We start from the raw sequence: 20010 nt of genomic DNA, 5'->3' as shown, positions 1-20010 counted from the left end.
CTCTTGTTTGAGCTTCCCAAAGTGTGCGAACAAATGTAAGAGCCTTCTGTGGACGGACAAATTGCACTAAAGCAGCAATTGAAGGCAGAGAATAAAGAAGTGAGGTCATGGAAGTTTCAAAATAGAGATTGAAGAGCTGTCTAGGGCAAACGCATATTTCAAACAACCTTGATTATTTTTCATAAAAGCACTCAAAGCAGTGCCAAGCTGCTCATTTACTCCTATTCTGTGATGTTTTACTCAATGTTTTGCCCTACTTTTAACAAAATTTGTTTTTCAGCAGTTGAATTATCAACAAGAACTTACTCGCACAGCACACACACTGTAAATAAAGAGAGAGCTTCAGTTTGACTGAAATACTGACTGATTTATACATTCATTTTAACACCATTTTAGTAAAAATGTAGACAATGCGTTGATTTTTATGAAGCCTTGGAGGTCATTTTTTTTTGTTCTCGCAATAACAGTATGTCAATATATTTGCAATTGATTGTTGTCTTGCCTGAAGTTAATCCAAAACTCTGCAGCGAGAATTCTGACCTGCTCTAGTAGAAGAACTCACATTTCCCCGATCCTTAAAACTCTGCATTGGCTGCCGGTTTCTTTCATGATCAATTTTAAAATTCTGGTTCTTACTTTCAGAACTATTCATGGTCAGACCTTAAATCCGTGATCTGATCCAGCCTTACACCCCAGCTCGGGCTCTTAGGTCTGTTGATCAGAATCTACTGATGGTTCCTGAACACATGTTGGTCCTAAGAACGATCTTCCTCTCCTTCTATGTTTGATGGATCTACCGACTCCTTCCATAAACATCTTAAGACATTTTTATTTGTGCAGGATTTCCCCTGATTTTCTTGGGGCTGCTGTGTTTGTCTCTATGTGTCCTGGCCTTTTAAAGTATATTTTAACAGTGTATTGTTTTTGATTGTTAAAGCGCTTTGTGACCCTGGTCTAGAAAGGCGCTTTACAAATAATCTTTTATTACTTACTTACTTACATCTCGAGATACAACTATCCTGAGATAAAAACGTCACAAGATACAAATATCTCAAGGAAAAAATATGGATATATCGAGATACCGATAAAACGTCATGCGTATATCTGGAGATAGTGTTCTCGAGATAAAAAAAATGACATCTGTGTCACCTCCAGGGCTCCGTATTTTTTAAACGCAATTATTTCTTCTTTTCTTATCCTCTCAACCAAATGGCCGCTCACCTCCTCTCGCTATACAGCCTCAATTACTGCATCTAACAGCGAACTAACCCCCGCTTCCTCCGCCAGCCTCAGCTCCACCTCAGTCCAGGCCCGAGTGAGCAGCAGGTGCAGACTAATTGAACGAAGGTTTGCCGTTCGTCCGAAGTCATTTACTGCTCTCACAGTCCAGTTGATCCGAGGCAGCCACGCATGCTTCTGCGGCAAATACACTTCAGCGTTGACAACTGTTATTTGGGGCATCACACATCCTCCTCTGTCTACATCAGTGCATCCCGTCGATAGAAACGTTCGGATGATGTCAAGGGATTTTTCTTTTGTTTGTAATACTTGTCAAAAACGTTTTTGCTCAAGTATTATACACACCAAAAAACAGAAAACAAATGAAGAATTGTCAGCATCAATTTCAAATGCAACTAACTATACATTGAGGATTATAAACAATAAAGAAAACATGTAAAGTTTATTGGATGATCTAAGTAAGTAAGTAATTTTTATTTGTATAGCGCTTTCCCACACCAGGGTCGCAAAGCGCTTAAACAATAAATTCAATAAAGTATATACTTTAAAGGTCAAGATAAAACTGATTACACAACAGGAGTTCCAGAAAATCAAGGAAAAGCCTGAACAAATAGAAACGTCTTAAGATGTTTGTCAGTAGACTCCATCAAGCGCAAAGAGAGATGAAGATCGTTCCAAAGCTTAGGAGCAACAGCCTGAAAAGATTTCTCTCCTCTGGTCCTGAATCGTGTGCGTGGAACCATCAGTAGATTCTAATCCACAGACCTCAGAGCCCGAGCTGGGGTGTAAGGTTGGATCAGATCACTGATGTAAGGAGGAACCTGACCATGAATAGATCTGAAAGTAAGAACCAGAATTTTAAAGTTGATCCTTCAAGAAACTGGAAGCCAGTGAAGAGTTTTAAGGATCGGAGTTCTTCTACTTGAGCAGGTTAGAATTCTCGCTGCAGAGTTCTGAATCAACTGCAGGCGAGACAGCTCCTTCTTGTTAAGACATGAAAACAAACTGTTACAATAGTCCAGGCGAGAAGAAACAAATGCATGGATTACAAGCTCCAGATCATGTTCCGACAACATTTTCCTAAGTTTAGAGATTTTTCTCAGTTGAAGGAAACAGTTTCTGGTCAGTTTTCTGCAGTGTTGAACAAGAGATGTCTTCAATACAAATACAACACTCAGGTTTCTCAGATGTGAGAGTGTCACATTAATAAAAATGCACCTTAAAGTCGATGAAGAATGTTCTGCTTTGACTAAACAAGGCACAGAGAATTGCCACTTACCAAACCTTTAACCAGGGCAAATTTAAATTGTATGAAGCCCCTCTTTTGTAACCTGGTGAACAATCATTTCTGTCCATGGGTAACAAAACCAAGTTTAGAGATTCTGAATTTAAGGAGAGAGCTGCTGCTGGATTTTGGTGAGGTGACCTTTAAAAATAAAAATAATTTGTCTTCAATATTTATCAATTATACATTACGTTTTTCAGGTTTTATTTTTCGATCCTGGACTGATTATGAATTGTATTGTTTTCAATTCAAAGTCGCAAATACAGATTCATAATGGGATGTATAATCAAGCACCTCATCTGCAACATAGTGATTGGCGGTATAGTTCCGTTAGCTATGACTAATGTTATCAATTTTATTTTTTAGGTTAGGTAAGGCTGTTTGGAAAAAACTTTTAATTGTACAATCGTAAACTTTTGTTATTTTGCCTATAGATGGCTGTACTTTTTTTAATTTAATATATTTTTTTTAACATGGCATGTCTGGGTCTCAGTAGCAACCGAAATAAAAAGAGAAACAAACCACTATGTAGTAAAGCCATCTTTCTAGGGAGAATATCAATGTTAAGTTAAGTTAAAGTACTGACATCCATATTTTAAAGAATTTAAATTGTTGGACCTGTCTGGGGCTTTGTAGGTTTCACTGTAGTTATATAGATTCAAAAGTATTTATTTAAAGGGCCACTCATGTTAAAAGTAAGTAAGTAATTTGTATTTATATATATTATAACGCGCTTTTCCAGACCAGGGTCACAAAGCGCTTAAACAATCAAAACAATACTCAATAAAATATATACTTTAAAGGTCAAGATAATACTGAGAACAACGCAGAAGTTTTAAAATTAAGGAAAAGCCTGAACAAATAAAAAAAACAACTCTACTGAATCTTTCACATGTTTCAAATGTTCAAATCCAATCTTGAAGTCCAAGCGAACGAGAGGTTACAAGAGCGAAGCCCATTATGACATACAGTAAATATGGTCTTCACTCCTCCTGCAGCAGCTTCTTTCTTTATTCACATCCCTTGGAGGTGAAGACTTCCTGGATTGATGACGCTGTATGACAACCCTTGATATTTGACCAATCACAGCAGAGTGTGTGTGGTTACGGTAAACGAAATTGGGCGGGGCTTAAGACCATTTTCTTATGTAAATTTAAAATGAAAAAAAAGAGAAAATGAAAAGAGAGTGTTGTACAAACAGACCCATACTGATGAGAACAAAAACACAAGTTACCAACAATCGTCTATTAAAATGTAGTGTCTTGTTTTACTTTAAAACCCTAAACCAGCTTATCGAAACCACCAAATGTTTCCCCTAGACTGAGCCATTGCTGAGGTTTAAGTGCTCCGGGCTTTTATCCACGGAGCCCACATTGCTGTATTCTGGTCTGTTTTTGCCATGACGTGAGAAATGGTAGTTGAAGAGCCTCTCCATTCAAGCTCGTGACCCGTCCGTCAAAGGGCTGCCGCGCTCTCAGCCGGACCACCGATGATAAAAACACTCTACTGGAGAACTCTTGAACCCAGAAAAATGTGAACTGAGAAAAAAAACTCAAGGCTAAATCCTGATTTTTTTTCACTTTATTTTTTTGGTTTCAGGTTGATGAAGATTAGGAAGATTGAAATATTATACAAACAAAATTAAATCTATATGGATTTAAATGAAGATATTCATATTAGGAAACCATTAATGAACAACCATATTTAAAACAATATATGATCCTTTAGGATAACCAAACACATTAAGCTGCATTGATGAGTTTATTGAGAGGGATTGAGAAGAAAATAGATTTTTCTTTTTGGAAGCAAATTCAAGAGAATTTATTTTAAAAAATATATTAAAAACATTCAAAAGTACACTTTCAGCAACTGTTTGAAATCCTGTTATCTCTGGGTCAAGGTCACCTGGAGCTCGAAAACAAATGTGGTGTCTCTTGTGTTGCCTTCTGGGTCAAGATGACCTGAGGCCTGAAAACAAATGTTTTTTCTGGATCAAGGTGAACGACCTCCACCACTGCATATGTACAGTATCTACGGAAGCCAGAGAGGCCGTTCACCTTGACCTAGAGACACAACAAGGGATACGTCAAACGCATTTGTTCTTGGGTCTTCAGGTCACCTTGACCCAGGGACAACACAAGGGATACGACAAACGCATTTGTTCTTAGGCCTTTGCGTCACCTTGACCCAAAGACAACACAAGGGATACCATAAACACATTAGTTTTCAGACCTCCAGGTCCCATTGACCCTGGGATAGCACAAGGGTTAACAGTTGAAATTGCGTTCCTCAATTGAAAAAAAGAAAAGAAAAAGGGAGTGAACATTTGTTAATGTTAATATGGTTCATAATTAATCATTCCATTTAAAGGTTTTTAGGTTATGAGGCCAAAAAATACAGTTCATTCAAACAGTTATTTCTTAAGCCATAAGATTTAAATGTGCTCTGGTCACTGGTGTGGAATTGAGCCATAGAATGGTTAAATAAACAGATTTGTGTGTAAAAAAAAGGAACCTAAAAGAAAGAGGCAAGGAGAAAGAAGGAGGAAATTAATGTGTTTTCGTTCACAAGTCCTGATTTATTAGATAATTTGAATAGTCGTTTGGCTCCATGTAAATGCTGAACTCAATTAGGCTCCAGGATATTATGAGTCACCAGCCTCTTCCGAAGATTTCTTATTTTGGTTTTTTTTTTCCATCATGTTTTTCTAAACGTTGGTCTCCTTCCACCAACAGGTCACGGCTACTGCTCCTGTGGGCGCTGCATCTGCGAGAAAGGCTGGTTCGGGAAGTTGTGCCAGTACCCGAGGTCGTGCGATCTGAGTGACGCACAGAGCAAGGAGCTTTGCGAGACCTCGGACGGAGTCTTGTGTAGCGGGAAAGGTACGGACGTCATCCCTGTCACTCAAGAATTTGTCAATAAAAACACAGAACATCCTTTTAAAGATGAACGTTTGTTTTGATTATCTGCTCATGAATATGACAGGGAAGACTAGTGAGTAGTGATGGTCTGATGACGCTTCATGAAACAGTGTCATTATTGTCAGAGTCCACTAGATGGCGGCACTATTTTACTTTGTTTTGAACAACTGTTCTAATGAAATATAATTTTTAAACTGATGGCGCCACCTACTGACCTCTCAACAACATGACACTGTTTCATGAAGCTTCATGACTATTTTAAAGATGGTGGAAGGTGATTTCAGGTGAAAATCTTCAGGCTAATTCAGGACAGAAGTAAATCAGGAGGGAGTCCCTGACTTACGTCTTGCAGGGGTATACGGGTACAGTGAGAATTAAATTATTTTCATAAGGTTTCCCTTTAAACATGTCCTCATTCCATCCAAACTCTCATCCCTAGACACTCCACTAGAGAAAGATGGATGGTGAACACCCTGAGATTTTGGCAGTGTTATTTGTCTCAAAATTCGCTTAAAAGACGCTTAAAAACATTCAAATACCTCCATACTGCTCTTCTGTAATATTCATCTTATAATAAAGCCTCAGTGTATATCACAAGCCCTTCTAGTTTAGAGAATAGACAGGAAGTGCTTATATTTACCCAGAGTACTTCCTTCCTGTGTAGCATGTTAGCCCATAAGCTTCTGCTACGAACAAGCTCAAAATATAGACTTGTTTAAGTTTTTCCGGGATCAATTTCTCATGTCGAGGCTTCAATTCAAGATGGACGTTACAGACGAGCAGTATGAAGGTATTTGGATGTTTTTTAAGCGTCTTTTTGGACGAAGATGAAGACAACTGTGCTCCAGTAGCTACATTAAAATGAACAAACATTTTTGTCTATAACTCTTAAAAGAAACAGAATATTCTGAAAATAAACCCAAAACTTAGTTGACATGAGGGTGAGTAGAAAATGAGTAAAAATGGAAATATCCCTTTAAGAGATTTAAGTGTATTTTATGCTTTTATGCTTTGTGTAGTTCAATGGTTGAAGGAAAACCAGCTTGTGTCAATTTTTTATTTATTTTGGATGAACACAAATCATGCTATATAGCAGGGGGTCTCTTATTTTATTTTCATTGTGGACCAGTTAAATGTAGACTTTAAAAAACAACACAAAAAAGTGCATGAAAAAATACATCTCACCATAATGCTGAATCAGCGGTGGCCTTGGGCTGATGTTCTGAACAAGATGATCTCAGAAAGAGTTTGTGTTTTGCTCATTTTGACAGGTGACTTTTTGACCGTCTGAGAAAAGGCGAGTTTAAGAGACACAAACTCATGTTACTTCACACTTGAAAAAACTAAAAACCCAATGACTCAGATGAAGACTTCATCAGTACAACACAAATGACAACCAAAAACGATGTCTGTGTTTTATCAAATACTCACTACTATATCAACCTTGAAATCGTGTCTAATTAGAAAAAAACACACTAAGATTATCTAAAGAATTTCATCATAAATATTCACAAATCCACGTTCAATATTTGCCAGCACATTTTTCAACCTAATGGATCGATAGTTATTTTTTCCTGTACATTATTGACTTTCACTCCATCGAGCCATCACTTGTGACTGATCACATGTTCAATACCGATGATCAATAATCAATTGATGTTGACAGGTCTAGTACTCTAAAGCGGTTGCTCTCAGTTCTGGTTATGGAAGCTTCAAATCATATCAGTCGGAGCCGTCATGCGACACAAAGGATGTGCCTTCTGTGTTGTGCTGCGGTGGATCCACAGAAATAGACGAGTGCTTCGGGTGACACCCTGTCGAGCCGAGCGGGGCGTCAACGCCGCGATGTTTGGCTTTCAGATGTCGCTGCACAACTGATGTTCATGAGGCTAATATATGGATGTCACTTTCCACATGCTGGGAACAAGAGCTTGGCAGACATAGAGAAGTTGTTTAAAAGAAAACTGAATAAATAAATAAACAACTAGAAAACTTGCCATTTCCGGAAGAATATGCAGTCTAAATGCTGAATCTGTAAACTGAAATGCTCGAAAGTATTGAATTAGTGTTCAAATTAAAAATGTGCGGAAAGAGTTAAAATGATGGCATGAAAGAAAAAGACTGACGTGAAGACTTTGAAATGAACTGAAAAAGGTTGCAAAGAAAAAACAAGAATACAAAGGTGAAGAATAAAAAGAATAAAGAGAAGAAGAAAAAAGTAGTGGAATTTGTAGTAGAAGTAGAAGACGTAGGGGGAGTGGGAGTAGAAGAAGTAGTACTAGTGGGAGTAGAAGTAAAAGAGTAGTAAAAGAAGAAGTATAAGTAGTAAAACTAGTAGTAGAATTAGTAGTAGAAATAGCAGAAGTAGTAGTTGAAGTAGAATTAGTAGTTAAAGTAGGATTAGTATTAGAAGTAGAATTAATAAAAGCAGTAGTAGAATTAGTAGTAGAAGTAGAATTAATAGCTGAAGTAGAATGAGTAAAAGCAGTGGTAGATTTAGTAGTAGTAGTAGTAGAATTAGAATTAGTAGTACAAGTAGTACTATTAGCATAAGAAGTAGTAGTAGAAGTAGAATAAGTAGTAGAAGTAGGAATTGTAAAAGCAGTAGTAGAATTAGTACTTGAAGTAGAATTACTAAAAGTAGAATTAGTAGAAGTATTTGTTTTTATTATATTTTCCATTATTTTGTCTTATGCATAATTATATATAATAATATATGAGAAGTATTACTATTATTACTACTACTTATAATAGTGGTAATAATAATACCGGCCACACAGTGTAGTAGTACTACAAACTCAGAGCAATAACTTTGCTGCTTTACTTCAAGGAGTTTGTACATTCTCCCCATACTTTAATGGGTTTATTCCAGGCACTCCAGTTTCCCCCTACATTCCAAAAACATACATGTTCCAATGATGTGACCCAGATAAGGCAATATGAGAGAGAAATCCAATAAATGATACAATAATAATTATAATAATGATTTGTTTTAAGGGAACATTTTAAAGCTCTAATATATATATATATATATATATATATATATATATATATACTGTACATATAAACAGGTGTGAAAAGGTAGCTATAAACCTGTTAAATGTTTAACAATATTTCTCGTGTGCTGTCACAACATCTCTGAGATATAAGCACTGTAGATAAAAAAAAGAAGGTATATTCCCCAGAATGTACCTTGGTTGAATAGATTGTCGCTGGACCTCAGGGTGTGAGTCGTGGAAGAAATAAAGTCGACAGCAGCAGATTTGTTTCTCTCTCAGCAGCCGGGCCGTTCCACCAATCTTTGACACCTTATTATCCCCGACGCCTTTGAGAGAAGGAAGGAGCTGGCGAGGAGGAGAGAGAATTCAAAGCACCGGTGGATTGGTTTTTCCTGGAGGCAGAACTATATAACACACAGTTTGACCCGGGCGGAGATCTCACATCTCTGAAGTAACTTTGCGACGACGAGAGCGAGAGGAGATTAATCCTGGCGGACTTCGTTTATGAGAAACCGCGACGTAGACTTCAACGTTTTCTCTGTGAAATCCAGTTTTAAATGACCTTCTTTCAACATTTTCTGCCCGCAGGTTCTTGCCACTGCGGCCAGTGCGTCTGCTCCACCCAGGACTGGTGGGTGTCGGGAGAGTTCTGCGAGTGCGACGACCGGGATTGCGACAAACACGACGGCCTCGTCTGCACAGGTACAATTGACTTGACTCGTAACGTCTGAAAACCGACAGACGCGGAAGTATTTCTGGGTTTGTCGGGAGCTGGAGCAGCTGTTCCCAGATGTTTCTCATCAAGACGGTGTGACTCTAAATGTCAGACTTGATGAGCGCCATGATGTAGACACACTTAAAGGTTGATGTTTCTCAGAATACGCTTCTAAAAAACAAGTTTAAGCTCTAATCTTTACGGCCTATGAAGAACCAAAATGGGGATTTAACTTTGCAGTACAAATACAATGACCAACAACACATATGTATACAAATATACTGTATATGTATATATATATAGTTATAAAACCTCTAAAACCGCTCAACAAGTTAGCTTGAAAATTAGCATGTAGACGACTGAGCTCTCTGTGAAGGTGTTCCAGGGAAAGGTAGAATTGAAATGTGTCACAATTTTGATTAAATTGAAACCATATTAGATACATATTACATGAGGAAGAATTCCATATGTTTAGCACCTTTCAGCATATTAACCCCCCTTGAAAATACCCCATATTTCCATACAACATATTTAATACATATTTAATAAGGATGATTTTGAAGCTTGAATAATTTCACCTTGAAATAATAAGGCATATAATTCATCTGAATTTACTCCTCCTCTCGCTCTCTCTTCAGAGATTATCGGGTTAATGACTTTTTAATATCAATCCTTGCTATATAACATACCTGAGCTACTGAGGCAACGTTGAGTATTTCAGCTAGAATTATGATAAAACTGGATATTCTTTAGGTCAATTTAAAGGGAGGAGTATCTTAAAATAACCAAAATGAAATTATAGAACATTTTCCTCCCAGCAGAACTTTCACAAAACATGATGCAAAACCTCCAAGATTGAAGAGAGTGTATAAGCTAGAAGCAAAAACAAAATTTAGTCTGCCGAAAAAATAAGAAGAAATGGTTCAGTTTCAACATTTATTTTTAAAAATATTCAAGCACATTTACATGAGGTCATATTTTTGTCAACTCATAAAAAAAGAAATTCACTGATAATATCTTTTAACCACCACGTTTTCCGTTTTCACTTCAGAATGAATGCAGCTACTTCTGTTAACATTCTTGTCTACATTTTTTCATACGATAAAAGTTAAGTTACCTAAAGAAACGGTGTCTTTGTAACACCCAGAATATGTTTGTGTTCCAGTGAGCCATTTAAACCATAGGATTGGCATTATTTGCCAGTTTTATTTATATATTTGATATTTTTTTGCTTGTACTTAAAGTAAATAAATAAAATAAAATAGCAATTTGAATAAATCTACGGTGCTTTCCTAGCATAGAAAAACAATAACTAAAAATGTTATATTTACGACAAGGAGCAAAATATATATTGCACAATTTAACAATGGTTTTGATGCTTTTAAATCGATTTTTTAAAAAAAGGGAAAAAAAAGGTTTTACAGACTGACCCGCACGTCAACCTTTTCTAAGGTGCACCATTCATCATCTGTTGTTAGCGCCACCTCTGGGAACCTCTAAAGCTCCGGAGCGGAGCAGTCAGCAACCTTCCCCCCACTCAGGAGCCTCTCCGAGGGGAGAGGGTGTGAAAAGAGGAATCTTGTCTTTTAATTCATTTTCTTCTCACATCTTCTGCTCAGGGAACGGCCTGTGCAACTGCGGCACCTGTGAGTGCTGGGACGGCTGGACAGGGAACGCTTGCGAGATCTGGGTGGGGTCAGAGTACTGAGGACACTGGTGATAAAATAGAACGACGCCCGGACGACCCCGACGGGACCACGAGGATCCGTGAGGTCCTGGATGAAACGAAGGAAGACTGGATCATGAAGAAAATGTAATGTAGGATGTACGTCGGCTATGATAACATGGACACCAATAAAAAAAACTGAATTCTTATGTTACAAATTAATATATATATATTAAATCCACATTTCTTTCTACAAATATAGAGTTTCTATGTTCAGCAGTGGTCCCCAACCATTGGTACCAATTCGCAAGCAACTCATTTTTTCTGTATTATCGCTGCCTGAAAAGTTAAAAAAAGACCAGATTGAGTCTGTATTCTATTGAAAACCCAAATTCTATATAAACCATCTTGTTGCAGAGAAACCAGCTGAGGGTTTCCGCAGACTCAGCATTACATCATTATTTTGATGGTCACTTTATATTGGTGGTCCATGGTATAGAAAGGGTTGGGGATCCCTGCTGTATGGTATCTCTGTTTGAATTATATGTTGATTAATGTTTTTCACATTTTTGGTCAATTTAGGAACATGCTTTGAAGCTTTAACGTAAACAAAGAAGATACATCAGATTTGGTTCAAAGTCACATGTTTTACTTGTATACAAGTGAGAAAAAAAAAGAGTTTACATGTCGGTCTGAATCCATTTTGAAGCACATAGCTGTTAGTTCGCTGTTATATCTTCATGCGGTTTTAAAAGCCGTTAATTATCTTACTCGAAATATTTCCACTTAAAATAATAGAATAAGTTATTATCACTCAAGGTCAGGTTAGCATTTACTCCGTCGGAAATCATATCTGGTATGGAGACATCTTTCCACATTCCTTTTTTTACACAAGCAGTGATGAAAACACTAACAGTACTACAGTTAAAATATTATCGTTTTTTTAATTTGATAAACATACTTTAGCTCAGGCACTTTCCATCAGATAGTTTTGTTATAATTTTATTGGATACATCCTCCCAACGTCCATTCTTTAAATATTATTTTCTAAAAAGTTCTGAGACCATATTTTAAATGTACAGTTACTTTACACTTTTTTTTTTATAATTTACACATGGCTTTGCATGTTGGTCTTACTTGCTGACAACATCAACCCATAGGACACAACAATAATTAACTTCACTAAATTCAACATATAGAGAAAATAAACGAAAAATTTATGAGATATAAAAAAAATAAATGTTACCAGATCTTGGAAAATTAGTATAGTTGGGTTTCTGTTGTTACCCATTACATTAGCTAATCTAGAAGAGAATAAAAGAAAGATAATTAATTCCTTATCACCCATCTGTTAAACAAAGCAGGCATTAGGGAAGGGAATCTACCCAAGGACCTATACAACTAAAACAATGAAAACGACGTCAACACAATGGCTGAAAAAACAGCCCATGTTAGCGTTCTAATCTAGGGTTGAAGGCTTTATCTATCGTCTGTTCTTTTTTCAATAATTAATTTAGTCATTTCATTTTTCTCCTGCATGGACCCTTAATAGCTCATCAAGTCTTTAATTGAATTCTTAAAAAGTAAAAAAAAAGGCAACCTTCTCCAATCTTTGTTATTTCCACCAATCTTGTGATTATATAGTACTATGAAATACAGATACTTTGTACTACAAGGTTTCTCCCTTTAGTGCCATTGGTACACCTGTGAAGTATTATTGCATAAAAACACTCTTACCTACAAAATCAGACCAAATGATGTCCTTGACGAGGAAAAGAAAATCCATCTGTGAACCACTTCCCGTCCAATCAACCACAAGTTAAGGGGTTATTTCACCCAAATTTCTAATTTCATTTAGGAGTACTTTGTGTTTGTGTAACAAGTTATTGTTCCATATTCTGCTATACACAGGGTTAAAATATATAGACTTGTTTCACTAGTTCTGGAAAAAAAATCCTTTCGATATGAGATACCATTGAGATATTTGGATGTTTTTAAGTTTCTTTTTGGATAAAGATGAATACAACTGAGCTCCAGTCGCTACGTTAGAAAGGATATACTTTTTTTTTTTTTTAACGAACAGATTACTCTGAAAATAATCCCAACCCTTAGCTGACATGACAGTAGAAAATGAGTTTGTATTTTGGGTGAAGAATCGCTGAACTAGATTCTACCTCCACTTTCGTCAGTTCTGATAAAATCTTAAAAAAATTCTCTTTGAAGACAACTTCAAGGTGTTTGGATGTAGATTCAAGTTCTATAAAATATTTACTTGTCGCCGTGTTTTGGAGAAAAAAAACAATCCATTGTTGGTTTCCATGTTAGCATTAATCTACGTTTTTTCCTAATGTGCTGGCTACATTTTGTTTTCTCAAAAGTCTTTTGGAATTAAATGTGATGTTTCTAACATGACGAGTGCAATAGGAGAAATACAACAAGGAAAGATGGTTTTTTTTCCCATTGTGTGTGTATTTGAAACGCTGAGTCGACTTCTGGAGTCAGATGTTTGAGGTTTTTATTTTCCTTTTTAATAATAAAACATTGAATGTGCCGCATGACACAACATTTTGCATGGAAAACAATGCGAAGACCGTAATCATACATGGTTACAAATTTGTTATAACATGACATTACTCCAATGGGCATACTTGCAATGGTATACAGTATATAAGTTTGTTAAAAATAAATCTTTGTAACAGTGCCTTTTTCCTGTCCGGTGAAACCACGCGCCCTTTAAATCGAGGAAAACCATACAGTACCAGAAGTACGTGACGAACATTTCTCAGTCGACTGGAGTGTTACAGGTTGCCGGGGGGGAAAGTGGAGGAAACAAAAGTTTGGGATATTAAATGTGGCATGCTGAATGTTTACATCCCTCTAAAGGTGGCATCGCTGAGATAAAAGCTCAAAAAGCTCAGGTTTTCAAAACCGATTCCGAATTTCGTAACGTTGGCCTCATCACATGCTTGCACTTGCCGAAAACTCCCCCCCTCCGAAAAAATTTGAGATTGCTCAAAATGACTTGTGCAATAATATACTGCACTTTATATTGCAGCAAGTTACTGACATAACAGTATACTTTCATATAATATTTTTTCATCGTATGTGTGTATACAACCAACACAGATTGTATAGTGAAGACAAACTAGTTGCATATATGTATGTAGAAATTAGCAGGTACATACCAACAGTTCCTGATAGACATAACCTACTACATGCAGTTCACCAAATGCCATCCTTCTCCCCATGCAACTGATGGGACCAAAAGAAGAGGTTTTAGACGACAAATCAACTCCGGAAAGCAAAAAGTGACAGCAGGAGGCAACATCACACATGACCAGTTTACGAAGATGAGCACAAATTAAACACATGTCGTTCATTTACGAAAATAAATTCCGGCTGAGACAGGGTTTTTTTTAGAATCCAGCCCAGCATGTAGAGTATGAAGTTTGTCCCCCTGTTTTTTTTTCGGGGGTTTAATTCCCTGATTGCTTTCTGATCAATTCCTTTAAACTTTTTTTAAAGATCGTCGGACCGATGCCTACCAAACACTACACAACTTTGAGCAACGTCACAACGAATGATAAGACCAGACGTTTATACCTTAAGTTTCCTACCTGAGTTTGTCTTTTCATCCCCAACATGCAGATTCCTTATTCTAAGAAAACCTTTTAGAAATCAATTTTAACCTATGATTTAACCTAAATAAAGCTTATTTTTCCTCATTAACCTTCTACATGAATACATTCTGTTATTTTGAGTCGAAACCTTCCATAAAAGCTCTTCAAGTGTTGAAAGTTAATGGTCCTCAATAATACCATCTCAAATTAAACTTCTTGACTGAGGACGTTCAATATCAAGTTTAGGTCCTTCAAAGCCAGAAGGCACTGCAAGAGTTTCGCAGAGGATAGAAGTCACACCATTGCTGTGTCTCAAATCGTGCACTTCTCTAAGTGCACTGCCTTACCGTGCACTTACTTGTGCAATGTTCAAATTTGGACAGGGTAGTATTGTCTCAAATCAACACACATCTGCTACACTCTTACCGGAAATGACTTGACAGCTTCTTCTTCTACTACTTTTTAACGCTGATTGTAACCAGCCGTTGGAACCTTAGCGCCAACACTTGACAGCTCTTTTTGCCAATAAAAACAAGTTATTAAATTGTGTTTCATTTTGTCATTACTGTTGTTGAGTTGTTTTGTGGTAAAATAAGTTTTTTCTCGAGACATTTATGCCAGTATCCGCTCCGAAGATTCATCGTAGCTTCAGTTTACCGTCATCGACGTCACTAAGATGGCGGCCGTTGACTATGGAAAGAGTCCATCGATCCACACTCAAGTTCTGACCATTTGAGTGCGCCAATTGAACTACATTTTCGCAAGCTGCTCACTGTAGACGCACTTGTGTACTCAAAATATTAAGTGAAAGTACAGAAGTGCACGATTTGGGACACAGCCCATGTCTGTCACAATACCGGATTTTATATGATCATCGTTGGCAATAAAATGATTGATTTTTTAGTCCTTCGTTAGTAACTTTATTGACTCCTCTGGGATGACAATTTATTCCAATATAGTTACGGAAGCAAATTTTACGACACGTAAAAGATATAGGATTTTGTGAAAGTAATAAGGCTCCACCTCCGAAAACCAAACTGTCATCCAGATAAAATAATATGCAATACATTATTTTGATGTGGTGAAATAAAATTCATATGGTTTAATCCATACTTATTTTTTTTGTATCTTTACAATGATTAATAAATACATACAACATGTAGCCGCTTTCACAACGTCTTTTGTTAGTACACATGTTAGATTGTTCTTATAATTGTAGCTGGAAGTTGATTTTATTCATGAGTTCAAATCCAACAGAGAATCTGCAAATTAGTTTTAAGAAAAATCATTTATTTTAAAAACTACATCGGAAGAAAACATGGTTGGATTTGGAACGATCTTCCGAAACATCTTAATACCTTCTTATTTGTGCAAGCTTTTCCCTGTTTTTCTGGAACACCTATGTTTTTCTTATATTGTCTTGGCCTTTTAGTGTTTTTAAATTTGTACGCGTTTATTTTCAACCGTGTATTACTTTTGATTGTTCAAGCGCTTTGTGACACTGGTCTAGAAAGGCGCTTTACAAATCACCAATACTTTAGAAACTACTTCATTAATTCTTTAATCAAACAACAGGGAAAACCCCTTCCGTTACTCAATATCTAAGAAGTTGTGTAGTGCACGGTCGGCCCCGCTGAGCACAAACATTCATTCATCAATCGCTAATCCTTATTTATTTTTCAGCAGCGTCCCACAGCGACTATCTGAGAGAATGATCAGGGCGAAAAGACGACGAGCAACAAAGCAGCTGGATGTTAACAGTCGTGATGACAGATCCGTAGAAAGTGCAGTGGGAAACTCGGAGCCTACAACATGCCAGTTCAACTTCCCGCCCCCCCAAAAAACCTTGTTCCGTGTAGAAAAACACATGCACGTGAATAATTGACGGTATATAAACTTTTTTTTTTTTTTTCCAAAATGACATCAAGTCAAGACCTTTGAGGAGGAGGTCTGAGCGGTGGGTGGGTTTAGTCGGTTACTATCACAGTGAAAAAAGCTTGGATGGTATTTTAAATCTTTTTTTTTTAATTATTATTATTATTATTTATTTCAGTTCTTGGAGAATGGAAAATAGACTTTGGTCATTTCAGGATGAAGAGAGTGGATTTGTTCATAAATGATCGATGCTACGTGTCCACTAGTTAAATGTGTCGGGTGGGCGTAGGCACGTTTGGCCCAGTGGGGGACTGGGAGACTGTTTTTTTTTTTGTTTTTTTTTGCATGCCGGGAGATCCAAGAGTCCAGAGTCCGAAAAAACAGGCACGCGACTGGCCGCAATGATCCGTACTGGACTCTGCATGCTGAGCTAGGAGGCAAATCTTCTGGTAATAATAATAATATTAAGTCATTTAAAAATTTGAATATTTATTACCCCTTAGACCTATATCATGAAAATGTTACAATAAAAGCTTGTATATCTGCTGCAAGAAGACGATAACATAATATTAATCTTGCCCATGCTTAAAGTCGACGATGCAGCCGGTTACTTGTTTTTGGCGGCCATCTTGTTTTCGGTGGCTCTCCAAGTACGCGATGTCGGCGGAAAATGGCCGCGGCCACAGAAGTCAGTGAGCGGAAGGACAGGAGGCCTACAAGGCCTAGAGATATTCCTAGAGCCCTCGCTCGGAAAATACGGTTAAAGAAAAATAGACTTCGGGTTTTTTACCAGAGAAAGGGGGCCCGGGAATATGCCGCCGGTGGGACTTGATATGTTTTTACATCATTCCTTGAAGCGCTTTTACCGCCCACATGCACGTTGTTGCGCGGCGTGTGAGTATCTGCTGGATCGACAAATATGACTGACGTGTAGAATGTTTAACCAACTGAAAAAAACCTCTCGGATTCCCACCTTCCGTTTGCATGTTGTAGGCAAAATCCCAGCTGTAGAAAATCACTCGCTTCGCTTTCAAACTCAAAGAGAAAGAGTGATTGGATATAGAAAGAGAGGGATGTAGTCATAAAAAATAGAGGACAACAGTCCTAATATTTACTCTATCTATACAGCGTCTAATCCAGCACAGAGCTGGTGAACTGTAGTATAGAAAATAGATCTGAAGGTGCAGGCTCTTCTGCGAAGGACATGAAGGTTTTTTTTTTGTTTGTTTTTTTTTCGTATGAACCGAGAGCAAGCAAAAGTACCACCATCATGGCTGTAAAACTCCCCCACATGAATTCTGGTAGTCTCAGAGGAGTCTAAAAGGCATCCCATGATCAGAGGTCCTCCTCTCCTCCTGTGCTAGAGCCGCCTCGGGATCCACGTCGAGACAGCCGGTAAAGAACAGGAGGACAAGGCAAAAGGGAGGAGTGAGAGGAGGACGAGGAGTGGAAAACACGGGGTTCGCCAGCAGCTCGTCCACAGAAGCAAGAGGGTCTTGCGAGGAGAAGGCTGGACTCCACGTCATGTTTGCCCCCCCCCCACCCGGTCAGGAGTGGCTATGTGGGGGGTTTGTCGGGCTTGCTGACGGGTTTACCTCCGTTCATCACCGCTGGCTCGCTTGTGCTTTTACTCGCGGGTACCGCCGCCTTGGGCACAGTCTCTCCAACGTCGTGCAATGATGGCTCTCTGTACATGGCGACTGGAGGAGCAGGAGAAAAAAACAGCCAGTGAGACACTTTAAGTTTCAGTCTCCATCTTGATTTCCAGCAAAGATACGATTTGTATCCCTGTTATCACTGGGTCAAGATGATCCGAAGGCCTGAAAACAAATGTGTTTCTGGTATCCCTTGTCTTGTTTCTGAGTCAAGGTGAACGACCTCCCTGGCTTCCAGAAATAAATACAGATGGGATACCACAAACACATTTGTTTTCAGGCCTTAACCTTGACCCAGAGATAATACAAAGGTTAAGAACATACTTGTTTTTAGTTCTTATTTATCAGCTAAAATGAAAAATATCAAGACAACCAATGTACCCATAACACACCATTACAAAGATGTTTAAACCAGGGGTCTCAAAATAAAATGGCTGGATATATCTAACTTATAATTTGTTTTATAATGTCTTATAATTTAAATATTTTAATTCATGAATGGCTATTTACCCTGTTTACGTCATAAGCCAGTATAGAACTTAATATTTCTCTTCTAGTCTAACAAATTGCAGAAATAACAGTGCATTCTTCAGAATAAACTCTCAATAAAGTGAGAATATAAATAATGTCTAATCAAAAAGAAGAAAACGAGAGTTGGCCTATTTTTCAATGTCTAGTTATTCCTCAAGACAATTTCTCTTATTGAGACTAATACATAAATATTGAATTCTCTACATCAAAAAAAAAGATTAAAAAAATAATCACATTAAATTAACAAGAACTAGACTGGTCTTGAACCCAGAATCTAGAGGTGAAGTGCCATATGCCTTATGATATAATCTTAATTTTGTGGCAGATCATGACATTCAGTTTACATAATACGATTTAAAACAACAATTATAATTACAAACTAATCACACAGAACAATAATAAAAATAAAATCATTATTAACAAAACTAAAATAATAACTTAAAATAAACACAATAATCAATACAATTATAATAAACATATCAGCAACAGTAAACATTATTGCTAATCAATAAACACTGTCACAAAACATAAAAACAACGCTATTTTTTTGTTTTGTGACAGTTTTTTTGTGTCATTTATTTTTTCATTCTTTTATCAGCTGACGTTTTGCAAAGATGCACTTAAAGCTTTGAGGGCCGCAGAACTTCCCACAAATTTGAGACCCATGGCTAAAAGTCGCAAGAAAACATCCTTTAAAGAATGAAAGCCTTTGAAACCTTATCTAAAAAATGTAAGCCAAAATTCTTTCACTTTATGTCGGGCGTTCTGTCATCATTATTAGTCAAACCATTTAACTCACAGTGTTTTAAAATGTAATATTTGAACTTAAATAATAAATAAGCGGCTGAAATCTTTGTTTCTCTTTTACCAGGTTTATGCATTTATTTTATGTTTCCGTAACTAAATGAGCTACTTTCGAAAAATGAGTTGCTTGAAGCAGAAACAAGAGTTTCATACCTTCTAATGGCTTGGGCAGGAAGTGAGCAGCTGGTTTGGTTTTTTTTACACGGTTCCCTTTCATAGCTTGACCTTCTTTATTGAGCCCGAGGAACCAAGCTCGCCCCGACTCCTGTTGTCTGTACAACATGGACGAGTAGATTACGTAGTAGTTCTCAAACACAGACTCTTTGAATTTGCACTCCGCCGTGAAGAGTTCCTGAAAAAAAACACACGCAAAGCAAAATGTTAGGAAGCAGTATTTTTTATTTTGTGTATGATAAGAATACCCTTTTTTTTTTTAACCAATTTGATCAGCCATTCGTGAAGCTTTTTTAGCATTTGAAATATTGTTCTGCAATGAGGGACAGTAGGTAGCAGCTGTGTCCTGTAACTTGCTTTGACAAAACACAATATATAAAAATAAAATAAGAATTTAATTAAGAAAAGCTCAATCTACAAAACAAGAGTTACCAATTCTTCAAAATATGCCTGGAACCAGATGGTTTTTCTGAAACACCTTTATTGTACATGAGTTATTGAAACTGATAATCACATAACTCAATCG

The 20010-nt window shown here is 37.2% G+C and overlaps 2 protein-coding genes across 4 annotated transcripts in view; one reads left to right on the top strand and one right to left on the bottom strand.

Annotated features, from left to right (window-relative positions):
• The window catches only part of itgbl1 (integrin, beta-like 1), a 51423-nt gene extending 37897 nt beyond the window's left edge, over window positions 1-13526 (top strand). For both annotated transcript variants that reach the window (XM_087804847.1, XM_087804846.1), the window contains exons 9-11: window positions 5260-5406; window positions 9033-9146; window positions 10779-13526. In XM_087804847.1, the coding sequence (XP_087660973.1) occupies window positions 5260-5406; window positions 9033-9146; window positions 10779-10867 (350 nt within the window). In that variant the 3' untranslated portion in view covers window positions 10868-13526. The remainder of the gene's footprint in view (window positions 1-5259; window positions 5407-9032; window positions 9147-10778) is intronic.
• Window positions 13338-20010, bottom strand: part of fgf14 (fibroblast growth factor 14) — a 131516-nt gene continuing 124843 nt past the window's right edge. For both annotated transcript variants that reach the window (XM_087804850.1, XM_087804849.1), the window contains exons 4-5: window positions 19464-19662; window positions 13338-18020 (exon numbers count right to left, since the gene is read on the bottom strand). In XM_087804850.1, coding sequence (XP_087660976.1) covers window positions 17878-18020; window positions 19464-19662 — 342 coding nt within the window. In that variant the 3' untranslated portion in view covers window positions 13338-17877. The remainder of the gene's footprint in view (window positions 18021-19463; window positions 19663-20010) is intronic.

The sequence above is a fragment of the Callionymus lyra genome, chromosome 12 (assembly GCF_982586985.1).
Source record: "Callionymus lyra chromosome 12, fCalLyr1.hap1.1, whole genome shotgun sequence".
NCBI classification, from domain to species: Eukaryota; Metazoa; Chordata; class Actinopteri; order Syngnathiformes; family Callionymidae; genus Callionymus; species Callionymus lyra.
This window is presented reverse-complemented; position numbering and strand designations above follow the sequence as displayed.